This window comes from Dreissena polymorpha, chromosome 8, assembly GCF_020536995.1.
Source record: "Dreissena polymorpha isolate Duluth1 chromosome 8, UMN_Dpol_1.0, whole genome shotgun sequence".
NCBI classification, from domain to species: Eukaryota; Metazoa; Mollusca; class Bivalvia; order Myida; family Dreissenidae; genus Dreissena; species Dreissena polymorpha.
The window spans coordinates 75,742,669-75,768,610 of NC_068362.1; the positions used below are offsets into that span (position 1 = coordinate 75,742,669).

The 25,942-nt window shown below is 36.6% G+C and overlaps 2 protein-coding genes across 2 annotated transcripts; one reads left to right on the forward strand and one right to left on the reverse strand.

The window, feature by feature from the left end:
* Positions 1-6,975: 6,975 nt before the first annotated feature.
* LOC127842023 (fork head domain transcription factor slp1-like) lies at positions 6,976-9,609 on the reverse strand. The gene is made up of 4 exons (XM_052371336.1): positions 9,324-9,609; positions 8,641-9,036; positions 8,050-8,362; positions 6,976-7,886 (listed from the first exon to the last, which is right to left on the reverse strand). The coding sequence occupies exons 1-4, from the start codon at positions 9,405-9,407 to the stop codon at positions 7,375-7,377; spliced, it is 1,305 nt and encodes a 434-aa protein (XP_052227296.1). The 5' UTR covers positions 9,408-9,609; the 3' UTR covers positions 6,976-7,374.
* Positions 9,610-20,634: 11,025 nt separating this feature from the next.
* Positions 20,635-23,939, forward strand: LOC127842975 (perlucin-like). Its single transcript, XM_052372788.1, has 5 exons — positions 20,635-20,763; positions 22,381-22,469; positions 22,877-22,970; positions 23,414-23,621; positions 23,800-23,939. The coding sequence occupies exons 1-5, from the start codon at positions 20,715-20,717 to the stop codon at positions 23,822-23,824; spliced, it is 465 nt and encodes a 154-aa protein (XP_052228748.1). The 5' UTR covers positions 20,635-20,714; the 3' UTR covers positions 23,825-23,939.
* Positions 23,940-25,942: the final 2,003 nt, after the last annotated feature.

A 25,942-nucleotide genomic window follows, 5' to 3' on the forward strand; every position in this document is an offset into this window, starting at 1 on the left:
AAACATGTAAATATGAACTGCGACTGTTGTGTCCGAACAGACACAAATGCAACAATTAATACGATAAAAGGACGTGCTTTTTCAAAACGTGTATACAAACAATACGTTATAAATAAAAATTTAACTTGTTCAATTGATCAATTTATAAAATTGCAAAAATGTGAAAGCTACGTTATACAATAGATAATATTTTTTTATATAAGCATGACACTTCTACAGATCTGGGTTATGTAACGGAGGACAGGTCACTGATTGAGCTTGAGATTAAGTCGATAGTAGATTAGAAAATAATGCATTTATAGCAATCGCGGTACATCGACTATTTCCGGAACCTCCGTGAGGTATATTGATTTATGCAAAAAATCGTCTGCTGTTCAAGATATCTATATTTCAAGTAATTCCACTAAAGAAAAAAATTAAGAACTGTCATAAGAGAATAAACAAAATCCATCTTATTTTAGACCTTTTATACATATGATTGGAAAAATAAAATGCGTCTTTAGTGATAGTGCTTCAATCTTCACGCAGAGCAGTGGTCCCATGCTCTCACATACAATCTTTACCATCACAAGAAAATCCTTCAATACCTGGAAAGATTTTTTTGTTTAAGTATATTATTATGACAAGTAGTATCATTTTATTTAATATTTTGAAAATAGTGTATAAGTTTAGGTTCATGATAAAAATATACATTACCTAAATTTAAAAAAGTAAAAAACAACAACGGGAAAATGATTGTACCACGTGGCTCGGCTATCATCGCGTGGTTGGTTATAACTGCATGGTTTTGATCTAATCGTGATACATCGACGATCGCCGGAATCCTCCGTAAAATAGGCTGATATAAGCAGGGACCTTTACAAACAAACTGTGTTTGTAGAGGTCCATGATTTAAGCAATACATCGTCTGCTGATCAAGAGTGGGATTTGATCGAGCTATGCTGGTTCCAGTCAAATCTCTGCGCGGAGGTGGATAGTGCTTCAAACTTATTTGCGCAGTGAAAACATTAATAATACAATCTCTACGATCACAAGAAAATCCTAAGCTTTTAAGGGGGCAGTGTACAGTTTTTCTTGAAAATCCCCAGGCCGACAACCACTGGTCTGCAAAACACCCTCAAAACAGGGTCTTCAGTCTCAACCTGAAAATAGATTCAGACAATATTCGGTGCAGCTCATCAACAGCTTGAGAATATAGCCCAAAACAATGCAGAAAATGCTCTTTAAATTGATATCTGGGGTAAAATAGACCTTTTCGGGGGTCTCGAAACTTGCCCGAAAAACTCCCATTTTTAGATAAACCCGCCATCACATTCATCTCTCCGGGAAACAATGAGCACACAGTCGACAACATGCTTTGCACCATCAAAGCAAATGCTTTCAAACTGAGCCAAACAAAATGGGTCGTAACCATTGAACTTTTCTGCACGGCTAACTTATTTAAACCCACCGTTGAAATCTGTCAAATGTCGGCAGCTTCAAGCAGGAAGAACATGTGTTTACTTCTCACTGAGCATGTGCATATATGTTGACTTAGTTTTGAATTACTGAAAACAAGTGAAATTACTCGATAATTGACCATTTATTCTTACATTTCGATCAGCTTCTGGAGTCAAAAAACAATGTTTTTAGGCAAAAGACCTTAAGTTCAGGAAAGTGACCGGGGCCATTGCGCAAATAGGGCTAAAAAAACTGTAGACTGCCTCCTATGTTCAAATGGTCCGAGTGAAGAAAGCAATACAGGTTTCTTTACACTTAGTCATTGAGTCCTGCTAACTTCTCCATAACAAAATCAACATATTGTACTGGAAGGAATGTTTTACGATTTAAATACTTTTTCAGGATTTACCTTTTGGACATTTTGAATAGCTAAGCATTCGTGATACAAATGTAACTACGTATTCACTTAAATATGATAAAATTAGATACTGTAGCCACGGAGCGTATATTGACGTCATCTATCTAGAGTCCGTGCTGTATCAAAACCCTGAGCCTTGGCGGGTTACATTCCACTAGAAACCTTCCGAAAGTAAAAAGGTGCATAACACTTACGATCTTGTTGTGTATCTGTAGTTTCTTCGTTCACCCAATCCTCCGATGTATGCAGTACCTCATATGTACGGCCATGATTTCTTACTCTTCGCGAAAATTATCGAAAAATAAAACTCAAATAACGTGTGTCCGTATGCTATATCAGAGCAGCCGGAATTACTTATGCAGCCCCCCTTCTTAGCTGTGCCCGCCTAACGGCGGTGGTCTTCGATATCCATTACTGATCATACTAGGGTCGTGACCCATCCGCTAGTACCGTCCCTGATTACCACAATTGTATGCAAGGTGCAGAATCAACGGGGTTTGCCGGGTTTTACACACGGGCTGGACTGATGTTAACACACCGTAAGAACTTTATTTTTGCAAATAGCTCAAGTTATTGAAAAATACAACGTGCGCAAAAATCTTTAGTGCATTAAAGACAGTTTGTTGTTCTTGCAGTTTGTGCCAATGTCTTGAGGAATAAGAATAAATCATTGAAATCGTTGACATAAGTTCACTTTGCGTAACGCATAATCGTGTACAATGAATGCAGTAGATACCAATTTTTTTTACAAGAACACAGCATACAAATCTGTCTTTTATGCACAAAGTCACTAGATCCTGCACCCTGGTATGCCATCTTACTCACATTCTTTTGCTACCACTGAGTCCGACGTAAAGCAGTGCGCGGAGGAATCACGATTTTGTCTAAATTCCCCATTTCACAATGTATAACCACTGTATCGAAATCAAGGGATTTTTATATAGTAATTCTAATAAATATTAGTATTAAAGGGGCCGTCCAACAGATTTTGGCATGTATTAAAGCTTGCCATTAACTGCTTTAAATGCTTTATATTGATAAATTTAAACATTTTAACTAAAAATCTTCAGTAAAAAATAAGTTTTAAAATAAGAAGAAAAAACGTTAACCTCCACAAGGCTCAAACCGCTGACCCCTAGAGTCATGGAAGCTTGGAGTAAAGTGTCTCCTGACTAAACCACTCAACCATCCACACTCACAAGAAATACGGAGGTATTGTTTAGCTATATAAGCAATCCTCGTAGTTTCCGAAATATCGATTCGCGTCGAACGACGTTTTAATCTGTTTGACAGTCCCCTTAACGTAGGAATCCTAGTTATAAAATGTGCATTTACGTTCGCATGCTTTCGAGCAACATCAAGTAAATTGTGTGTCGGAAATTGGGTTTGTAAAGCCACTAATATGGTTTTTAAAAAGTATTGTTTGGTGTATTAAACGCAAATTACTGTAGAATTTCTGTAAATCGACTCCGTTGAAAATATTCAATAGTATTGTTGATGCATCTCTTGGTGCGATTATTAAAGGAAATACTAAATTGTATCTGCCAATCCAGAAGCACGTCTTTACTCTAAAAAAGAAACGCCTCCAATGACAGCACTGGGAAGTGGTGGAATTAGTTTATACGTTGCCTTACATGAAGTCCGCATAATAGTTTAATGATAAATTGACCCGATGTTTAAATGGTCCATAGGTATCAAAATAATATATATATAATCATAGTAACATATATAGGCTTGATCCAATTGTTTCTTTATTTCTAACTGTCTACTGTTTGAACCTCGCAAAGCCTATTGCCACTACAAATATAAATTGACATCTTTACAGATTATTATCTACGAAGCAAGCTGTAAAATTCAGATTTTTCCATAATATAGCTTAAGAAACTTCACAAAAAATTGTTATATTGCAGACAATTATTTTCATCAACTTTGTTTGACACAAATTAAGAAGATGGAATCTTTTAAAATTGGTGTTCACATCCCTAAGTACACAGTATACGTCAATCGAAGCTATTTGCTATATAAAACAATTCACGAGAATCTAACAATCGTATAAATACTATAGCTATCATTACTAAAAAGAAAAAATATCGCTTTTCACACGATACACGATATTTTGCTCGATACACGACGCGACGCACGAGAATGTACCAAGAAATATCGCCCTTGTGTAGGAAGGTAGCCCCAAAGGCGATATATCGTGGTAAATATCGTGTGTCGCTTTGAGTATCGCGCAAAATATCGTGTCTCGCGTTCAAAGCGCGTTCAAAGGGCGAAACACGAAGCGGCATACGATATTTTGCGCGACACACGAAGCCATACACAATATTTTATTATTCAAATAGCGCCCATGTTATCCGAATCTCGTTTATCGCGGTCTAATTTCAGGTTACAATACACTAAATGATCGCTTCATGTAGGGCTGTACTCTCTAAAAAAATATCATAGTTGACAGGAAGGCATGTTTTACACTTTTTACCATTATTCAGGTGTTATCTTGCGGAGATAATGGTAGGGCATGAATAGGTGTTCACTACTGAATCCCTGAAATATGATACACTTGAAGACTATAGTAAACCATTGCACTAGAAAAGGTTACATTCCACTAAGAAACGGCCGGAAAAAAAAGTTGCAAAAACAGTCGATTTTGATTTGTGTCAAGTTCTTTCTTGCATTGTACATGACATATCTTTTTTATTGCATAAATCGATTCCGCTTAGAATGGCCTTTAAGAAAAGGTATGGTTATGGGGGTCTCTATGTGCAAAATGTTGCATTTATTTTCGCTCAAAGTTGTCGCTTTTACATTGAATTACATAGGGAAACTATTTGGTGTATTATGACCTAAACGCAAAACCAGGCCTAGTCACAAAGAAGCTGTATTTACAGAAAATCATCATTTTTTTAGTGAGATATGATGCGTTTTGGCAAATTTCACGGAATAAATGCGTTTGTTTCACGAATTTAAGGAGCATCGTGAGTTTTTAAGAAAAAAAGACGTTTTCAGAGGAAAATAGGAAAAAAAATGTACAAAAACTCGTCTAGAGCATCTCAAATCGCAACAATTTGTGCTGAAAGAGCTCATGAACACGTTTTAATAGTTGTTTACTTCTTTTTCTACATAGCTTGTAACAATATTCCAGTATTTTGACCGATTGTAATTATTTAGGGTAATCGTTTTACGCCTGAACGCCCGTTATAAATCAAAGCTCCGAACGCGAAAGCCACATGGCTTATCAGGCGTTATAATAAAATGCATTTTCAAGCATTTCTACGTGAAAGATCGGTCTGAAAATTGGCATGCACATAGAAAATAGGTTTATACGTATCGAGAAGTGCTTATTTTTCGCGATGTTAACAGTAAACGTTGTCTTATAGGTTACAATACACTAAATGATCGCTTCATGTAGGGCTGTACTCTCTAAAAAAATATCATAGTTGACAGGAAGGCATGTTTTACACTTTTTACCATTATTCAGGTGTTATCTTGCGGAGATAATGGTAGGGCATGAATAGGTGTTCACTACTGAATCCCTGAAATATGATACACTTGAAGACTATAGTAAACCATTGCACTAGAAAAGGTTACATTCCACTAAGAAACGGCCGGAAAAAAAAGTTGCAAAAACAGTCGATTTTGATTTGTGTCAAGTTCTTTCTTGCATTGTACATGACATATCTTTTTTATTGCATAAATCGATTTCGCTTAGAATGGCCTTTAAGAAAAGGTATGGTTATGGGGGTCTCTATGTGCAAAATGTTGCATTTATTTTCGCTCAAAGTTGTCGCTTTTACATTGAATTACATAGGGAAACTATTTGGTGTATTATGACCTTCAGGCCGCGACACACGACACACGAAGTGATTCTTTATATTTTTCGCGATACACGAAGCGACACGCGATATTTGAACTGTTTAAATATCGCTGTAATAATATCGCCTGTCGACTCTCGCGTTTATTAAACGGTGTTACAGTAATTTTTAATCATTTATTATCAATATGGCTGTCCAATCTCACATACAACTCTGCGAAATGCTCAGCTGGCCATTTTGTCTATAAAATAGGTAAAACCGAACAAACGCATTCAATGTATATTTGATTGGATATTTAAGATCGCATGCATTAAATTAAGAAATATGACTTTTAAATGTGCGATAAATCGTGCAAAAACTTGCTAGTTTTAATGCAACTCTTTGGAACTAATTTATTGCCCATTTACGCAGATGGAATCATTCCACGCACTTCACAAATGTAAACAATTGAACATATTTTTTTTATAGTGACGTTAATAAGAATTGCTTCGACGTGTGTATGTTTATTGGTTTCTTAACACACACAAAAAAACATATCAATTTTATAATAATGAATTAAGACTGATATAAGATATCATGGTATGAGATGGTTTTCTTTAATGCAGTGAATGCAATGTAACCATCGTGCAAGAGATTGTTTAGTATTCTGTAACCTCAATGATGGACGCTTGGAATGATCATGACATAAATGAGACGCTTTCATAACAATAGTCCGTTCTGAGCCAAACACAGAGGTGAATGTAGTGTAACCGTCGTGCAAGAGATTGATGGCTGCCCTCGACACGGCACACTACGGAATCCGGATAGTGCCATCTATAATCCATATTGCTAATAAATGCTTTATCTATAAAACCCGTGTAGTTCAGTAAAATAAGAGAAGGGCGATCAAAAGCATAACGTCGGTTACTATTATACTTTTTGACGAATGACGTCAAAGCCCTGTTTACACATTCTGGTAGCCCGTGTATTGTTTCTATGTTAACACTGGCGTTTTGCTTAAAACTGTTATTTGATATTATTTTAAATTATTTTATTTCCAATGCGTTATGCGAAACATCTTTCAACATGTATGTTCTGGATGTGTACTAAATTTAAGTACAGAAATAAGTATTGTAAATGCGTGACAGTACGGATACAGTCGTTTATTATACACTAGTTTTTTATTTGTGATTATATATTACTAGCTGTATACGTAATTATTTTGTTAAATCGAATATCTTACCTCTTTGTCTCTTTTAAATGGCACGATCCCGTTTAGTTTTTTGCATAAGAATAACATATACTTTTGATTTAGTGTATCATTTTAATAATATTACCATATTTATATTGTTTATGTTTGGTTAAAGAACGAACGTATTTTATAAGTACAAGAATTAATTAAAACGGTAAAAATGTACAATAAAACGTATTTACATTTCTTAAAACTAACGAGCACATACAAGTCGCAATACGATAATCATTAAACATAATCTACTAAATACAAATGCTGTATGCTTGCATAGACAATAACACTTTTGATAATCTCTATAAAAAAAGCACAAATAATTAAGATTAAGCACATTTACAGTTAAAATAGCTCATAAAAAGCACACCACGATCGTGTAAACCGAGCGTAAATTACAACAACCCATTTACACAAAAAGTATCCATACATTGTATGTGACTTCCTCCAACATATCACAGAGGAAATTGAAGATCACCATCCTAAGCGATGATGACCGTATTGCTGTCCGGCGCGTCCTGGTCCACCGATTCATGCGGGCGGAAGTAGTTGTATTGTTGGTAGCCCTGTGTAACACCCTTGTGCGCCTCATTATTTACGGCATTTGAACCATATGAGACGCCCTGAGTCGCATAGTCATATCCACCAGACGACATGGGTGTGTACACCGGAAGTTCGATATGGGAGTATTGAGGCGTCTGATAGCTGTACGGGTAATAATAAGAGGACGGGGCTGGCGCTACGACCTGGAATTCCGGTCTAGCGTGACTACTTGTCACATGACTGGCGGATGTGGCGGAATAACCTGGGAATGTTGACGTCATTTGAACGTAGCTTGCGGGCACTGTGCTGTGCATCGGTTGTTCGGATTGCGATATGCTGTCCACTGTTTTCAGGTTTCGTCGGGCACGGCGTCTTGCCTGTCGGCGGCGGTAGTCCCCCTTCTTGAAGTCGTCATAGCAGTTTGGATGGATGGCCCAATAGTTACCTTTACCTACAAACAAAGAGAGTAAATAATATTTATTATATAATCGCCAATAATATTTATCAATTAAGCACAACTTGACCGAATTATATTAATAAATTGATCATCAAACATCACATCGATGATTTAATTTAAACGAACCGCTTAACAATAAAATAAAAGCAGTGCTTACCGCTCTCTTCCTTGCCTGCCTTCGTGAAGCACTCGTTGATGCTGAGGTTGTAGCGGATGCTGTTTCTCCATGACTTCTCCTCGTTGTCGTAAAACGGGTAATTGTCCCGTATATAGCTGTATATATCACTCAGCGACATCCGCCTCTCGTCTGTGCTCAGGATGGCCCTGACGATCATAGCAATGTAAGAGTGCTTCGGTTTGTCGTCTGATGACGATGAGGTCGAGGATGTTGACGACGATGACGATGATTTTGGATTGGTTTGGCGTTTCGTCTGTACCGCCAGAGCCTTCATCTCCAGTGCATTCAGCGTCTGTAAAACGCATTTATATATAGATAGAAACAAAAACATATTTTTATAGCAATGTTACATTGTATGCATATTTGTTTACACTCGGAACAAAATTGAAGATATTTGTTGTTAGATAAATAGCTGCCTGTTTTGCATTATTTTCCGTTTCTGGGTCGTGTCCAGAAACGCCATTATACTTTATATTTTAAAGCCAAACAAAACCAATATCAACAAAAAATAAATAAAGCATTTTTACACGATCGGGTCGCAGATCTATATACTCTGGTTCAGTAAATCACCTTAGCTAGGTCAATCTCTCTGGATCTTGGGGAGTGGTCGGACTCGATACCGCTGTCGTGCGAGGGAGGAGATGGCGTGGCGCGTTCCTGTGGCTCCACGTCAGAACCGGAAGTGGATCCGGTTCCAGGAGAACTGAGTGTCGTAAGTTGCTCGCTTGAGTTGTAAGACCCTTGAATCTCGACGTGTGTGAGTATGACTTCATCGTCGCACGAGATGTTCGAGTAGGGCTTGTATGAAATTGTCGGCTGTTGAGACTCGGTTCGTCTCGTGGACGATTTGACGTCATTGATGAGGTCATTGTTGATGACGCTGTACACGTCGTCTAGGTGAAGACTGTTGTTCAGATAGTTAGCACCGTCCCGTGTAGCAACACCGTCGTGGTTCGCAAACAAGATCTGAAAAGTGAATAAAAAACGTAAATGTGAAGCTCTAGTTTGAATGATTTTATACGATACACGTTATATGTCAGCTCAATTAATAGTCTTTATTATTCATAGTAAATAAGACACATACATAATACGCAAAAGTATTGGTTTAAAACGATATTAGATTTTACAAATATTAAATTAGTCAAGTAAAACTCATTATGTTCCATAAACTATTTAATTCATCTTGTTATTGTAGTTATTGTCGGCTAAGTTGTGTGCGTTTGTTCAGGTAATTTATTAAAAATTTTGCTTACCTGAGCCATGTTCAACGGAATATGAGAATTTTGTGTCGCAGCATTTCCAGTGATATAATCGATGCTAAACCTCTGTCGCTGCATCGTGGAATTACTTTCCTTCGTATTAATACAGAATCTCACAACAATACACGTCGTTTAAAAATAAAATCAAATGTGTAGAACGCTTGTCGCTTGTATACACAGTTTTATAAACTGTTTGTCAGCTATTTTCCGGTCGCTACTTTCCTCGTGCTTATAGATCAAAAATATGTGAAACTTGTGATTGGATTGGACTGTCATCATATTTTTATAAGGAGATGACGAAGTTTGAGTGATTTTTACTGACGTAAATCGATTAACGGTCAATGTGTGAGTGAACACGTTTTACACCTTTTGACAATCAGGTCGGCTTTTACTGAAACCGTTGCACTGAGCGATTATCATCAGCGAGCCCATAGGTGTGAATAGAGCGCAATTATTGATCCCTCTAGGTGTGAAACGAGGTATATCATATTTAGATCATTTTTGTAAATTTTTGGATGCCGGAACCAATTTTTTTTTTAATATCCTAGGTTTCTTTTTTTATTAAGCTTGATGCATTCGGTCGTACTCGCTAAATTAACTTTAACATATATAGACAGTACGTAAAGTGGAACTTTGAAATAGTTCTGTTATGGAACATAGTTTATTAAAGAAATAACTTGCGTATCGTAAAGATGTTCGGCAAAAACAGTTTAGCCGACATTCTTTACGTATTTGTGAACATGCTAGTGGAAACGAAAAACGTTTTTTGACTAATATTTATTCAAATCAACACGCTGGCAGGTTGTTCTGGTCGTTTAAGTCACTTCTTGCTAAATCGAATTTTTCATTATTATAATTTGAACGCTTATTTACATGAATCATGTTTATAAGCCGTTTGGTCGGAGAAACCAACTAAATAATGCGTTATTTGTGGGTTGGGTTGCTCACCTTAGGATAGGCGCTTAATAATTCTATAAAGCTGATAATATCCTTAACGTAATGCTCTAGCAGCAGCAGCAGCAGTAGTAGTAGTAGTAGTAGTAGTAGTAGTAGTAGTAGTAGTAGTAGTAGTAGTAGTAGGAGTAGTAGTAGTAGTAGTAGTAGTAGTAGTAGTAGTAGTAGTAGTAGTAGTAGTAGTAGTAGTGGTAGTAGTAGTAGTAGTAGTAGAAGTAGTAGTAGTAGTAGTAGTAGTAGTAGTAGTGGTAGTGGTAGTGGTAGTGGTAGTAGTAGTAGTAGTAGTAGTAGATGTAGTAGTAATAGTAGTAATAGTAGTAGTAGTAGTAGTAGTAGTAGCAGTGCTCCAGCTAGGCCTAAATCGAAGGGCGCCGCGCCCTGCCCTCCCGAACCTCCGCCCTGCCCCCCCCCGAACCTCCGCCCTGCTCCCCCCCCGAACCTCCGCCCTGCCCCCCCCCCCCGCCCCCCCCCCCCCAAAAAAAAAATATTTTTTTTTTTTTTTTTACATATGATTATTCATAAATCTCTTATTACATTGTAATTACTTTAATCCTCATTGTAGACATTATATTTGAATGGTTTAATAATAATGGGAATAATACAATTATTTATAACATATAAATTAACATGCAATAGGAAGCATTCCAGAAACGCCCGCGCGCTCGTACGTGCCCTTTTCACAAAATACTGCGCGTCGAAAGTGCCCTTTTGACAAAAAAGCCCCCCTGCCCTTTTCAAATCCTAGCTGGAGCACTGGTAGTAGTAGTAGTAGTGGTAGTGGTAGTGGTAGTGGTAGTGGTAGTGGTAGAAGTAGTAGTAGTAGTAGTAGTAGTAGTAGTAGTAGTAGAAGTAGTAGTAGTAATAGAAGTAGTAGTTGTAGTAGTAGTAGTAGTAGCAGTAGTAGTAGTAGTAGTAGTAGTAGTAGTAGTAGAAGTAGAAGTAGTAGTAGTGGTAGTGGTAGTGGTAGTGGTAGTGGTTAGTGGTAGTAGTAGTAGTAGTAGTAGTAGTAGTAGTAGTAGTAGTAGTAGTAGTAGTAGTAGTAGTAGAAGTAGTAGTAGTAGTAGTAGTAGTAGTAGTTGTAGTATAATATATAATATATGACGTCTTAACATATCGGTTGAATGTTTGAACATATTCAAAGTATTAATTTAACAGCAGCACAGATGTCTTAACATATTGGCAAAAAATAGACTTTGAATATTTTTATAACGTCTTAATATGTAGGACATATCAAACCGATTTAGAGCAACAGCCTAGACAACTCTACAGCACTTGATATTAAAGGGGCCTTTTCACAGATTTTGGCATTTTTTTAACTTAATCATTAAATGCTTTATATTGATAAATGTAAACATTGGATCATAAAAGCTCCAGTAAAAAATCAAGAAAAAAAAAATAAAAAAGGAAAAGAACATTGCCCGGAGCAGGTTTCGAACCAGTGACCCCTGGAGTCCTGCCAGAGTCCTGAAGTAAAAACGCTTTAACCTACTGAGCTATTCCGCCGAGTACACATTATTGACGTATTTTATACCTTATATAAGCAATCTTCGTAGTTTCACAAAATTTAACGACAAAAACAGAACTCTCCAAATTATTCAATCGTTTCGCGTTGCAACGCTTGATAATTTTTAGGTTTTAAAATCGTCAAAAGATGCATATAATGGCTATATTAGAGCATGGTTAATGTTCAGTATTACTGTTTCCTCACAAATATCATAACTAAAACGAAAACTTACGAATCTGAAACAACTTTTTTCAATTTTGTCAATTTACCAAAGCGTGAAAAGATCCCTTTAATAAGATAGCGATCGCAAATTAGGCGATGCTGTTATATAACCTTGTTTACCGTTCCCGTGCGCCTAGGTTTGGGTCGTTGTCAGCCGAAATTAACACATTTCGACAATATCTTAAATCTATAAAAAGGGGCACATATGTTCTCTGAGTGCTGGTATTTTTTTATCTAATAAACCGATGTTAATGTAATCAATATAATTTGAAATTAAAAGAGAAAAGGAAACAACCGCGTTGGTTTTATTTAACCGTTGTTATGCTCCCCGAAATAAAATTTCGGCGGAGCATATAGTTGCCAGTTTGTCCTTCCTTACTTCCTTCCGTCACACTTGTGCTACCGTTTCTCATAGCGCCGTCAATACTTTACCAATCGCTTTCATATTTGGCATGTAGGTACCTTGCATGGACCTCTACCTTTTGATGAGGTTTGAGGTCACTGGGGTCACGGACTCTAGGACTCTAGATTACACGGATATGAAACGGGACCGTTACGCCAAATATCTTGTTGTGTCTAAGTCACGTGACCGTGTCGTAACTATCGATCTTTTATCGAAGCGCCGAGGTTATACATTTTGATGTACCCACTCACGTATTTTGTTAAATTATATTTTCATTTCTAGGCCGATTTTGACAAATTATATATCATTAGAAAGCTAACGTAACGTAGTTTTCAGATATATAAATATATATTAAGTTTTTCTTCTGATTTTGGCAGCCCGGCGAGTTATAACTTTAACTTTTGCAAATAACATACCGTTTTGGAGTTTTAGAATCTAGATTTACGGTTGACATGTTCGTACTTTATACCGATTTGTAGCGTTTATATTTGGAGTTCAGTTTTAAAAATAACATCTTGCTTAGGAGAATAGAATTCTGTATACGATAGAAAAAAAAATTGTTTAAAAACGAAAGTAATTAAGGAATGAAGGCGGGAAAATGTAGCGCGCGTTCCTAACGCACTGAACTGATGCTACGGTCTTGGCGATTATGCTTTTGTTTAGATACCGGTCATTGAATTTCCTTTGCCATGATTATTATATTTTTTATGAAATATATTGAAATATTTTGTTCTAGAGACATATCCATACAGCTAAGTATTAATGAAGCTTAATAAATTTACGATTTCAGCTCTTGATTATAACACAGAAAGGGTGTTAATTTTATGATGAAACAGCGTATACAAATGTATAGGGGACCCTCTTGATATTTTTCGGCTTTGCATACTTCAAGTATAATGGGTGTCAAAACATTCATCGTTTGTTGTTTATTATCAAAAAGGTAATTATGTAAAATTATATGAAAGGTTATTAACCATAAATTATCAATTAATTAAAATTATTTAAAGATTCTTGAAAATCACGGTCAACTGTCTATGCATGTATATTGAAATATCTTTATAAGTTAACAGAGTTATAAATATATAGAATTCTAAATTAAAACTCTGTATTATTTGTATTTTTCGGAAAGATTATTTAACCCCGTTGTGGTCAAATGAGAATGCTGTTTTTAATTATGTTGTTCCGTACACTACCATACACTCTTTATAGGACTACGAAATGACGGAGTTTTTTTACCGGTACCCGCTAAATACGTTAAATGTTAAGTATTAGATTTTTTAAATGTTTAAAATGTACATGTATAGGTATTAAGCACTTATAATTATTGTGATTTAGCTGGCTGACATCTATACAGTATTTAGATTATGGCAATCTGTATGGGCAGATGACTATAAATGTTTTCAATACGCTACATATCTTATAAACTCAAAATTGAGTATTTGGCGTTACATTACTCCAAGAAATGACCACTAATACCACGAGAAGACATGGAGGTATCATAAAAAGTGTAAACTGACCAGACATTGCCATCTGTGGTTAGGGACCAATATACAAGTATAGGTCCCTGCTGTGGCGTATGACACCATAGTGTTATTTAGTATTGGTCGGCACAGTATCTGATCATAACGAGATAATTGGTTTGTGCTGAACACAGGGGCAATAAAACCACAGATCTATCAATAAACAAGATTATTGAGATATCTTTTATTGAACATCGCGATAAAAATGCTCAAACCATGGACTCTAGATTACACGGATAAAAAACATGGCAACATTCTCAGAATAATCACTGCTATATGTGTAATCACCTAACAATTCGTCTTAAAATAATTTATATATTTGAGTTGAAGACGATGTACTGTTGTTTAAGTCTGAAAAATCTATCTGTCTGCCTGTCTTAATCCAAGCCGTCATCGTCCCGGTGAAAAAAATCTGATTTTCAATAGTTGGACATGATGCCCTGATGTCAAAATACGAAATGACCCGCGTAACACGGACCGTGATTTTCAAGAATCTTTAATAAATTGATAATTTAAGGTAAATAACATTTCAAATAATTATACATAATTACCTTCTTGATAATAAACAGCAAACGATGAATGTTTTTGACACCCATTTTATTTCAAGTATGCATGCAAAGCCGAATAATATCGAGAGGGTCCGCTATATACGCTGTTTCATCATAAATTTTACACCCTTTCTGTGTTATAAACAAGAGCCGAAATCGTTAATTTATTAAGATTCATTTATAATAAGCTTTATTGATATGTTTCGTGAACAAAATACTACAATATATTCCCTAAAAAATATAATAAGATGGCAAAAGAAATTAAATGGCCGGTTTCTAAACAAAAGCATAATCGCCAAGACCGTAGCATCAGTTCAGTGCGTTAGGAACGCGCGCTACATTTTCCCGCCTTCATTCCTTAATTACTTTCGTTTTTAATCAAATTTTTTTTCTATCGTATACAGAATTCTATTCTCCTAAGCAAGATGTAATTTTTAAAACTGAACTCCAAATATAAACGCTACAAATTGGTATTAAGTACGAACATGTCAACCGTAAATCTAGATTCTAAAACTCCAAAACGGTATGATATTTGCAAAAGTTAAAGGTATAACTCGCCGGGCTGTCGAAATCAGAAGAAAAACTTAATATATATTGATATATCTGTTTACTACGTAACGTAAGCTTTCTAATGATATATAATTTGTCAAAATCGGCCGAGAAATGAAACTATAATTTAACAAAAGACGTGAGTGGGTACATCAAAATGTATAACCTCGGCACTTCGCTGTACGCTAATCGTAAAAGATCGATAGCCACAACACGTTAAAACGCGCGGTGGTAAAACATAAAATGTGTATTTCTTGTGTTTAACTCGCTATAAATCCATTAATAACAACGGGAATATACTAAAAGTTATATATCTCCGTGTATATTGACAGGAGATGAATCGAGTATTTGACCCTTACTGTAGTAAATTCAATCTTATGCAAAAACTATTCATCCGATTTTATTGGTTTATACGTTATCTTGTTGCTTATTAATTCCTCTTTCAAAAAAATATAACTTTTAGTATATTTCCGTTGTTATTAATGGATTTATAGCGAGTTAAACACAAGAAATACACATTTTATGTTTTACCACCGCGCGTTTTAACGTGTTGTGGCTATCGATCTTTTACGATTAGCGTACAGCGAAGCGCCGAGGTTATACATTTTGATGTACCCACTCACGTCTTTTGTTAAATTATAGTTTCATTTCTCGGCCGATTTTGACAAATTATATATCATTAGAAAGCTTACGTTACGTAGTAAACAGATATATCAATATATATTAAGTTTTTCTTCTGATTTCGACAGCCCGGCGAGTTATAACTTTAACTTTTGCAAATATCATACCGTTTTGGAGTTTTAGAATCTAGATTTACGGTTGACATGTTCGTACTTAATACCAATTTGTAGCGTTTATATTTGGTGTTCAGTTTTAAAAATTACATCTTGCTTAGGAGAATAGAATTCTGTATACGAAAGAAAAAAAAATTGTTTAAAAACGAAAGTAATTAAGGAATGAAGGCGGGAAAATGTAGCGCGCGTTCCTAACGCACTGAACTGATGCTACGGTCTTGGCGATTATGCTTTTGTTTAGAAACCGGTCATTGAATTTCTTTTGCCATCTTATTATATTTTTTATGGAATATATTGTAGTATTTTGTTCACGAAACATATCAATAAAGCTTATTATAAATGAATCTTAATAAATTAACGATTTCAGCTCTTGATTATAACACAGAAAGGGTGTAAAATTTATGATGAAACAGCGTATATAGCGGACCCTCTCGATATTATTCGGCTTTGCATGCATACTTGAAATAAAATGGGTGTCAAAAACATTCATCGTTTGCTGTTTATTATCAACAAGGTAATTATGTATAATTATTTGAAATGTTATTTACCTTAAATTATCAATTTATTAAAGATTCTTGAAAATCACGGTCCGTGTTACGCGGGTTATTTCGTATTTTGACATCAGGGCATCATGTCCAACTATTGAAAATCAGATTTTTTTTCACCGGGACGATGACGGCTTGGATTTAGACAGGAGACAGATAGTTTATTCAGACTTAAACAACAGTACATCGTCTTCAACTCAAATATATAAATTATTTTAAGACGAATTGTTAGGTGATTACACATATAGCAGTGATGATTCTGAGAATGTTGCCATGTTTCTTATCCGTGTAATCTAGAGTCCATGGTTTGAGCATTTTTATCGCGGTGTTCAATAAAAGATATCTCAATAATCTTGTTTATTGATAGATCTGTGGTTTTATTACCCCTGTGTTCAGCACAAGCCAATTATCTCGTTATGACAGATACTGTGCCGACCAATACTAAATAACACTATGGTGTCATACGCCACAGCAGGGACCTATACTTGTATATTGGTCCCTAACCACAGGTGGCAATGTCTGGTCAGTTTACACTTTTATGATACCTCCATGTCTTCTCGTGGTATTAGTGGTCATTTCTTGGAGTAATGTAACGCCAAATACTCAATTTTGCGTTTATAAGATATGTAGCGTATTGAAAACATTTATAGTCATCTGCCCATACAGATTGACATAAACTAAATACTGTTTAGATGTCAGCCAGCTAAATCACAATAATTATAAGTGCTTAATACCTATACATGTACATTTTAAACATTTAAAAAATCTAATACTTAACATTTAACGTATTTAGCGGGTACCGGTAAAAAACTCCGTCATTTCGTAGTCCTATAAAGAGTGTATGGTAGTGTACGGAACAACATAATTAAAAACAGCATTCTCATTTGACCACAACGGGGTTAAATAATCTTTCCGAAAAATACAAATAATACAGAGTTTTAATTTAGAATTCTATATATTTATAACTCTGTTAACTTATAAAGATATTTCAATATACATGCATAGACAGTTGACCGTGATTTTCAAGAATCTTTAAATAATTTTAATTAATTGATAATTTTTGGTTAATAACCTTTCATATAATTTTACATAATTACCTTTTTGATAATAAACAACAAACGATGAATGTTTTGACACCCATTATATTTGAAGTATGCAAAGCCGAAAAATATCAAGAGGGTCCCCTATACATTTGTATACGCTGTTTCATCATAAAATTAACACCCTTTCTGTGTTATAATCAAGAGATGAAATCGTAAATTTATTAAGCTTCATTAATACTTAGCTTTATGGATATGTCTCTAGAACAAAATATTTCAATATATTTCATAAAAATATAATAATCATGGCAAAAGAAATTCAATGGCCGGTATCTAAACAAAAGCATAATCGCCAAGACCGTAGCATCAGTTCAGTGCGTTAGGAACGCGCGCTACATTTTCCCGCCTTCATTCCTTAATTACTTTCGTTTTTAAACAATTTTTTTTTCGATCGTATACAGAATTCTATTCTCCTAAGCAAGATGTTATTTTTAAAACTGAACTCCAAATATAAACGCTACAATTATGTATAAAGTACGAACATGTCAACCGTAAATCTAGATTCTAAAACTCCAAAATGGTATGATATTTGCAAAAGTTAAAGTTATAACTCGCCGGGCTGCCGAAATCAGAAGAAAAACTTAATATATATTTATATATCTGAAAACTACGTTACGTAAGCTTTGTAATGATATATAATTTGTCAAAATCGGCCTAGAAATGAAACTATAATTTAACAAAATACGTGAGTGGGTACATCAAATTTATAACCTCGGCGCTTCGATAGAAGATCGATAGTTACGACACGGTCACGTGACTTAGACACAACAAGATATTTGGCGTAACGGTCCCGTTTCATATCCGTGTAATTTAGAGTCCACACTCCGTGCTGGGGTCAAGGTCACCGAGGCTAATAATAGACTTCCTTTTGTCACTCTTTTGCTACCGTTTCTCATAGCGCCTTCAATACTTTATTAATCGCTTCCCTATTTGGCGTGTAGGTACCTTGCATGGACCTCTACCTTTTGATGAGGTTTGAGGTCACTGGGGTCAAGGTCAAGGTCACAGAGGCTAATAATAGACTTCCTTCTGTCACACTTTTGCTACCGTTTCTCATAGCGCATTCAATAATTTACCAATCACTTTCATATTTCTTTTGATGAGGTTTGAGGTCACTGGGGTCAAGGTCAATATCACCGAGGCTAATAATAGATTTTTTAGGTGTTTATTAACACATACATTGACAAAGTGCATCATCGGGGAGCATCCATCAGTTTCACTGATATTCTTGCTTCCTTCAAAAGTTATCAGTGCTTCAATATTGCCATGATAAATCTACGATTTTTTTTTAAGATTTTGATTAGGGCTGTACGATTTGCGCATTTTTAGTATACGCGCTTCTCACGTAGGCCACACTGGTTCGCGTGATTTTGTATGGTGGGCAATGATGGAGTTTAATCTGGGTACTCTAGCCCCCCCCCCCCCCCCACCACCACCACACACACACAAACACCCACACAGCTCAAGGCCATAACATAAATGAATATCTTTCATTAAAAACGAAATAGCTGAAAATTGAGGACAGAATTCAAACTGTGTCCAAACTTGCGTGAGACTAGTGAGTAAATGACACTTTTGGAGCTTTTATTCCTGTCTCATTTGTCTGGACTGTGACAGCGGTCATATATATAGCCATGCATATTCACGACTCGAGAAATGAACGCCCATGTAAATATCGCCATTCATATGTATTATTTATTTTCGGGCTAATGCTGTTCTTAACCGGAGAATTTCAGTGCGAACAACAAGGAAGATTGTACCAGACAAAATAAAGCTCTCTCTCTCTCTCTCTCTCTCTCTCTCTCTCTCTCTCTCTCTCTCTCTCTCTCTCTCTCTCTCTCTCTCTCTCTCTCTCTCTCTCTCTCTCTCTCTCTCTCTCTCTCTCTCTCTCTCTCTCTCTCTCTCTCTCTCTCTCTCTCTCTCTCTCTCTGTATATATAAGTCGCAGCGTTCTGAGAAAACTGGTCATAATGCATGTGCGCAAAATGTCGTCCCAGATTAGCCTGTGCAGTCCGCACAGGTCCGCAGGTTAATCAGGGACGACACTTTCCGCCTAATTGGATTTTGCTAAGAAGAGACTTTATTTAAACGAAAAATGTCATAAAAGCGGAAAGTGTCGTCCCTGATTAGCCTGTGCGGATTCCATTTTTTCAGAAAACGACTCATATAAGTATAATCAGATGATAGAATAGCCATATATTGGGATGCCCGGTTAGCGCAATGGTTCGTAAATGTGCTTCTCACTTCTGCATTCCGGGTTCAATCCCTGTTCCCGGCGCACGTGAGTTTGGTCGGTGAAGACCGTACCTGACAAGTGAGTTTCATCCGGGCACCCCCATAGCATAAGACCACACCGACATTGAATAACTTTCAGTAAAAAAACTAAATTGCGCAAAATTGCAGTTAAATTCAAAGTTCGTCCCAACTTATTTAAGTCTAGTAAGCAAGTAAGGTATGAGTGTTGGGACACACTCCAGGTATTCACATAATGCGGCTTTTGGCACGGTAGGATCGCATAAGCTTAAAAATACACGCACAAAATAGTGCAACATTCCGCAAAAGGTGAGGTCAGTACGGAATCCGGATAGTGCTCTTTATGAACGCGACCGTCGCCCTATAATATGCCTCGCATATAAAAGGGCGAAGGTCGCGTTCATAAAGGGCAACGGTCGTGTTCAAAGGGCGACGGTCGTGTTCAAAGGGCGAGATATCACATATTATAGGGCGACTGTCGCACAAGGGCGGTATTTCGTGTTAAATATATCGCGCGTCGCCGTGACTGTCGCGCAAAATATCGTGCGTCGCCGCGACTGTCGCGCAAAATGTCGTGCGTCTCCGCGACTGTCGCGCAAAATGCCTTGCGTCGCCGCGACTGTCGCGCAAAATGTCGTGTATCGTGTGTCGCCCTTGATGAAAGAAGGTCGAGATTATAGATGGCACTATCCGGATTCCGTAGGTCAGGGCTGCCCAGCACAACATAAAGTTACCTAAATGATAATAAAACTTGCAGATAGACAATAACGAAAGGTGACAACAATAATTCTGTTGTAAATAGATGGTTTTGTGTTTGAAAAAGTAAACAAGTAGAGCAATGTTTAACAAAATTTTGTTTACGGTAAAAAAAAGCAACAAAACAAGAACAAAACAGAATGGCCTTACATCAAAGAACGACAACTCTGGCAAAATTTCTCTATCTGTATCTCTCCTATTTAAGCAAGAACATCTGATAAGGACGGGTTTGTTCAAAATGTCTGTCGTTACTTACGTGATTACGTGCTTTGCTGCGGGCATACTTGGTAAGATTTTCTAGCTATCATTCACGATTTTGATACATATTTGATTATCCAAAACTATACTTCGTGTTTATTCGTCGGTGCGTTTTTTTATTCACTCGCATGAACGTGTTGCACGTGAGCCGTATAAAGACAAAACCTAAACTTTTATTAGTAAATAAAATGAATTACTTCTTATGTATATGATTTTTATCTATAGATTTCTGCCCCACTTAAATTGAGTATAATTTGTACATATTTTGATTGTATCATGGTTCGTATAGGCCGCTCATTTTGGCAAACCTAGTGACTTGTGTATGAATAGGTTAGTTGTATCATGGCCTGGTTGGTCGCTAACGTTTGGATTCCCAGCGCCATCGCATGGCTACTTCAAGTTTCTTCATGGAAAGACTCAACACTTGTTTTCTTGGCTAACGTGAGCCGTTGAACCAGTCACCTTCTCGGCTTTAGTTCTTCGTTACTGCTTACTGATTCAAGCACAAAATGTTCTAATTATAACGACAGTTTTTACTTTTACTAATATCCGTAATCACGTACGTCATAAGTCATACATGTACTTTATCAGGCATAAACGTACTTCATAAGTTATACAAGTACTTCATCAGTCATACACGTACGTCATCAGTCATACACGTACGTTATAAGTCATACACGTACGTTATAAGTCAGACACGTACTTCATAAGTCAAACACGTACGTCATCAGTCATACACGTACGTTATAAGTCATACGTCATCAGTTATACACGTGCGTCATCAGTCATACACGTACGTTATGAGTCATACACGTACGTCATCATTCACACACGTACGTTATAAGTCATACAAGTATGACATCAGTCATACACGTACGTTATAAGTCATACACGTGCGTCATCAGTCATATCAGCCAAACACGTACGTCATCAGTCATACACGTACGTTATAAGTCATACACGTACGTTTTAAGTCATACACGTACTTCATTAGTCATACACGTACGTCATCAGCCATACACGTACGTTATAAGTCATAAACGTACGTCATAAGTCATACACGTACGTCATCATTCTCACACATGTACGTTATAAGTCATACACGCACGTCATCAGTCATGCACGTACGTTATAATTCATACACATACGTTATGAGTCATACACGTACGTCATCGGTCACACACGTGCGTTATAAGTCACACACGTACGTTATAAGTCATACACGTACGTCATCAGTCATACATGTACGTTATGAGTCATACACGTACGCTATCAGTCATACACGTACGTCATCATTCGCACACGTACGTTAAAGGTCATGTACGTACGTCATCAGTCATTCACGTACGTTATACGTCATACGCGTACTAAATCAGTCATACACGTACGTTATGAGTCATACACGTACTTCATCAGCCATACACTCCAGAAACATTGAATATGCAAAATAACGCTTTGTTCCGGTTTAAATGTAAATGCTGTTATGTAGTATTTTATAAAGGATACGCTATCATGCGAACGTACCATAATTTAGACATAAAATACTTTACATGATACCTGTCTTAGAAACAGCCCCTCGTAAACAGTATTATATTATCAAAAGCTACACAACAAATAAATAGTTAAGCAGCAAGTTCATTCCACAGTTGCCCGAGGGTGTGAGGACGGCTTCGTGAAACACCGTGAGAACTGCTACCACTTCAGCCACGATACGGAGACCTGGATCAACGCTCTGGTGAGGGCATATCAGCATCAACTTTAGGAACATATCCGCCGTTGTCGTCATTATCAGGAACATAATTAGCACATGTAGATTGCGTACATTCACAGCTGCATTATATTTATCATTCGCGTCTTTATAAACTGCGACATAAACTGTACAAGCACTAATGTTATTATTTCCACGCCGACAGGATTGCTAATACGAAATAATCGTCGTAATAATTGCTTACAGGGTGCACTCTCATAAAAAAAGTGTCGTCTGTAATAAAATTACTTTTTGTTTTAATGAATACACCTAGATTACATTAATTACATAACTTCATGTCTAGTCCAGTATCGGGTACTATTCACATCGATCCTATGTGAACTTATATATAATACAGTGTTGCATGTCAACTTATCACCCCTTTTCCCGTGCAGACGGCGTGCAGGGTGATTTACAATTCTCAGCTTGTGGAGATTGTGGACCCTGGAGAGAACGCATTCCTCGTCAACGAGTCCACGCTACGGCACAGTGAGTTTTTTCGCGCCTGAAGGCAAATGGACGAACATATATTTTTATTTGGCGAATTTGTTTATTCGGAATAGGCGGATAATCAATTAATTGTTTATGATTTATATATATGCTTATTACTTTCATTATTGAAAACACCGCTGCATACAACCTTTATTCGGGGTCTTTTTAAGCTTTTTTATCCCGTAGGGTATTGTAAAAAATAAAAACAATCATTACAGTGGTTGTATTTTCATTTCGGTAGGTCAAATGACTCGCCATTTCGGGCTCATAGTTTTTTTATGGACACTGGCTTAAGCAAATCAAAATCTTTAGATATCATGCAGGAATAGTTGAAATCATACGGTTGACCGTTTGTATTACTGATATGATGAAACATTGGCGCATAAATTGTGCATGTTATTTTGGGTTTATTAAATATGAACTCCAATGTCCAAATGAAGTGGAGTACTGGATAGGAGCAGACGACCTGCGGGTGGAGGGGGAGTGGATGTGGGCAACTTCCGGTGACCAGGTGTCAAACAGGACTTCCGGCAACAGGATGTTCATTAGCAACAGCGCCAACAACGAGAATTGTCTGGAAATAAATGCTGGCAGCTGGAACGATGATCGCTGCGATAAGAGTCAGCACTACATTTGCCAGAAATCGGTGTAAGAGTAATTACTGAAATAAATGTTTAACCATTTAGATCGTAATCTCGCTGAAAGGCTATGCTTATATCTTATATTGACTCGACTTTCTTTAAACCAACATAACATAATAAAATATGTTTATTTTACTGAGATACTGTTTCAGTTGTTTACGTATCATTTTGTTTTTTTGCTACAGCCAGGATCCCACAGTGGTCGGATAAACGAATCGAAAACAAAATTTCGATTCAGAACCCAGATGAATGCATAGCACCTTCGCTTCACCGACTTGATGTTATACAACAGAAACACAATATTCTATTAAACTTGCAACTTGAAGCGTGTCGGTTTTACAATGTACCTGTTCAAGCGTGTTCATCTGGTACGAGTACACTGCAAATAAATACGTGTTATTCTAGTCCTCTTACATGAGTTAATGAATGAACTATGATCAGACAACTGACGGAACTGTTTAAACCCTTTCCCACTGGTACGGCGCAGATCGGAATACCACCCGGTAAAAAAAGGCCGTTATGCTATGATCAGGTCAATCCGCGCCTAATACTGCATTATGTCTGGACCCGGAGTATTTTAAATAATAGCTGCAATTACCACCTAATTAGTTTTCTGAACGAATTTTATATTTGGTATGACCACCTGTGCAGTATGGTGACCACAGCCACAACTCGCATGCTTCCGGAAACGGCGATTTAATGCAATTCGCCTAATTGTATGCGAGCAGCAACACTGCGCTAACAGGACATGCGTTATGCAATAATGCATCTGGAATATATTATCTATGGCACGCCTGAACCACAAAAAAGAGAAAAACTAAGTTTAAGTAACTTAAACTTAGTTTTTCACTACTTAAACTCAATTTAAGTAACTTAATTCGAATTAACGCTACTAAATGCATTAAGTAGTTAAGAAGAGTTATTTTCTATTTATGTGAGAAAAATGAATTAAGCAGAGAAAAACTTAGTTTAACTCGTTAAGTGCGCCCGAACAACAAAAATTGATTTTAATTTCCGTTAAGTTACTTAAATTGCATTTAACGCTGCTTAAAAATAATTTAAGTGCTTTCGCATCGTTAATTGTATTTAATTATTACTTAAGTAATAAAATTTTTACTTAAGTTGAATTATTAATTATCGTTAAGTCAAAACTCGCGTCCGAAAATAAGCATATGAAACAAGCGTTTTGATTGGTTGTCAGGTTTGTTAATAAATTCAGGCCCGAGGTCGGAAGAAAAAGATTGCCATGTGGTACGAGCAAAAAATACAGATATTTTAAATTTGGATTAGAATCTTAAGTCAGCTAAAATTTGTTTTAGTCTGGAATAACATTCAAAACACCCTTTCATCATCAAATTTTGCTGACAGTCAGTAACTATGCAATAAACATCAAAAACGATCCGCCCGTCTATATATTTCCGGGTCATATCGCTGTTTGCCTCTCTGTACATCTCTGAGTGTTATTGAAACTCTTTCAAGAACACTGTCAGCTGTAGGTAAATGCGTGCGTTGTAACCGATCCATTGCAAAATTGTAAATGGCGGTAGAAGAATATCCTTTCCTGTTTACGTTTGTTACGACGTTTCTGATTGGCTTAGGTCTTCCGGATCATTAACTGACCAATCAAAACAATTCGACTTTACAACTTAAGTAAAATTCCTTACTAAAGTTGAATTCGTGTAACTAAAAACATATTTTAAGTAGAAAAACCTATTTTAACGCAACTTAATTGAAAATAGTACAATTGATAGAGAAAATCCTTGTTAAGTTGAATTAATTCAACTTAAGTAAGAAAATTACCATTAAGCACCGTTAATGCATTTTCGGTGTTTTAATTAGCGTTAACGCCGCGGGAACCACAAAAACTACTTAAATTCATTTTAAGCAGCGTTAATTCGAATTAAGTAACTTAAATTGAATTTAAGTAGAGAAAAACCTAGTTTAAGTAACTTAAACTTAGTTTTTCTCATTTTTGTGGTTCAGGCGTGCCATAATTATCAGTATTCTCTCATTACCGACGTTACTGACGGTAACTGGATAGAGGCATACGATCTGATTCTCAAATGGGTGAAACTGGGACCTCCAGGTGACGAGTTCTTCAAAAGAACTTTTAAAAACAGAATTTCAAATGAATTTATAATTACCTACAATACATATTTTGTGTACAATTTTACCAAGAACGAAGATCATTCTTTTAGAATCTGAAAACAAGCTGAGGAAACTCAGCTCAGTTTACCTGTAAGAGTGACCGGTTTCCTTGATGGCATCACGGAGTGTAGAGTCCGTGGTGGCATACAGCCATGAGATGGTCGCAGGCGGTGTTGAGAT

Bases quoted from the DNA above. Each gene is read 5' to 3' on its own strand.
- LOC127842023 (XM_052371336.1), bottom strand. From the start codon at position 9,407: ATGCAGCGACAGAGGTTTAGCATCGATTATATCACTGGAAATGCTGCG. The intron at 8,363-8,640 runs GTGATTTACTGA...TGCGTTTTACAG, and splicing joins GAGAGATTGACCTAGCTAAG to ACGCTGAATGCACTGGAGAT. The intron at 7,887-8,049 runs GTAAGCACTGCT...CTTTGTTTGTAG, and splicing joins GGCAGGCAAGGAAGAGAGCG to GTAAAGGTAACTATTGGGCC.
- LOC127842975 (XM_052372788.1), top strand. From the start codon at position 20,715: ATGTCTGTCGTTACTTACGTGATTACGTGCTTTGCTGCGGGCATACTT. The intron at 22,971-23,413 runs GTGAGTTTTTTC...GTCCAAATGAAG, and splicing joins CGAGTCCACGCTACGGCACA to TGGAGTACTGGATAGGAGCA. The intron at 23,622-23,799 runs GTAAGAGTAATT...TTTTTGCTACAG, and splicing joins TACATTTGCCAGAAATCGGT to CCAGGATCCCACAGTGGTCG.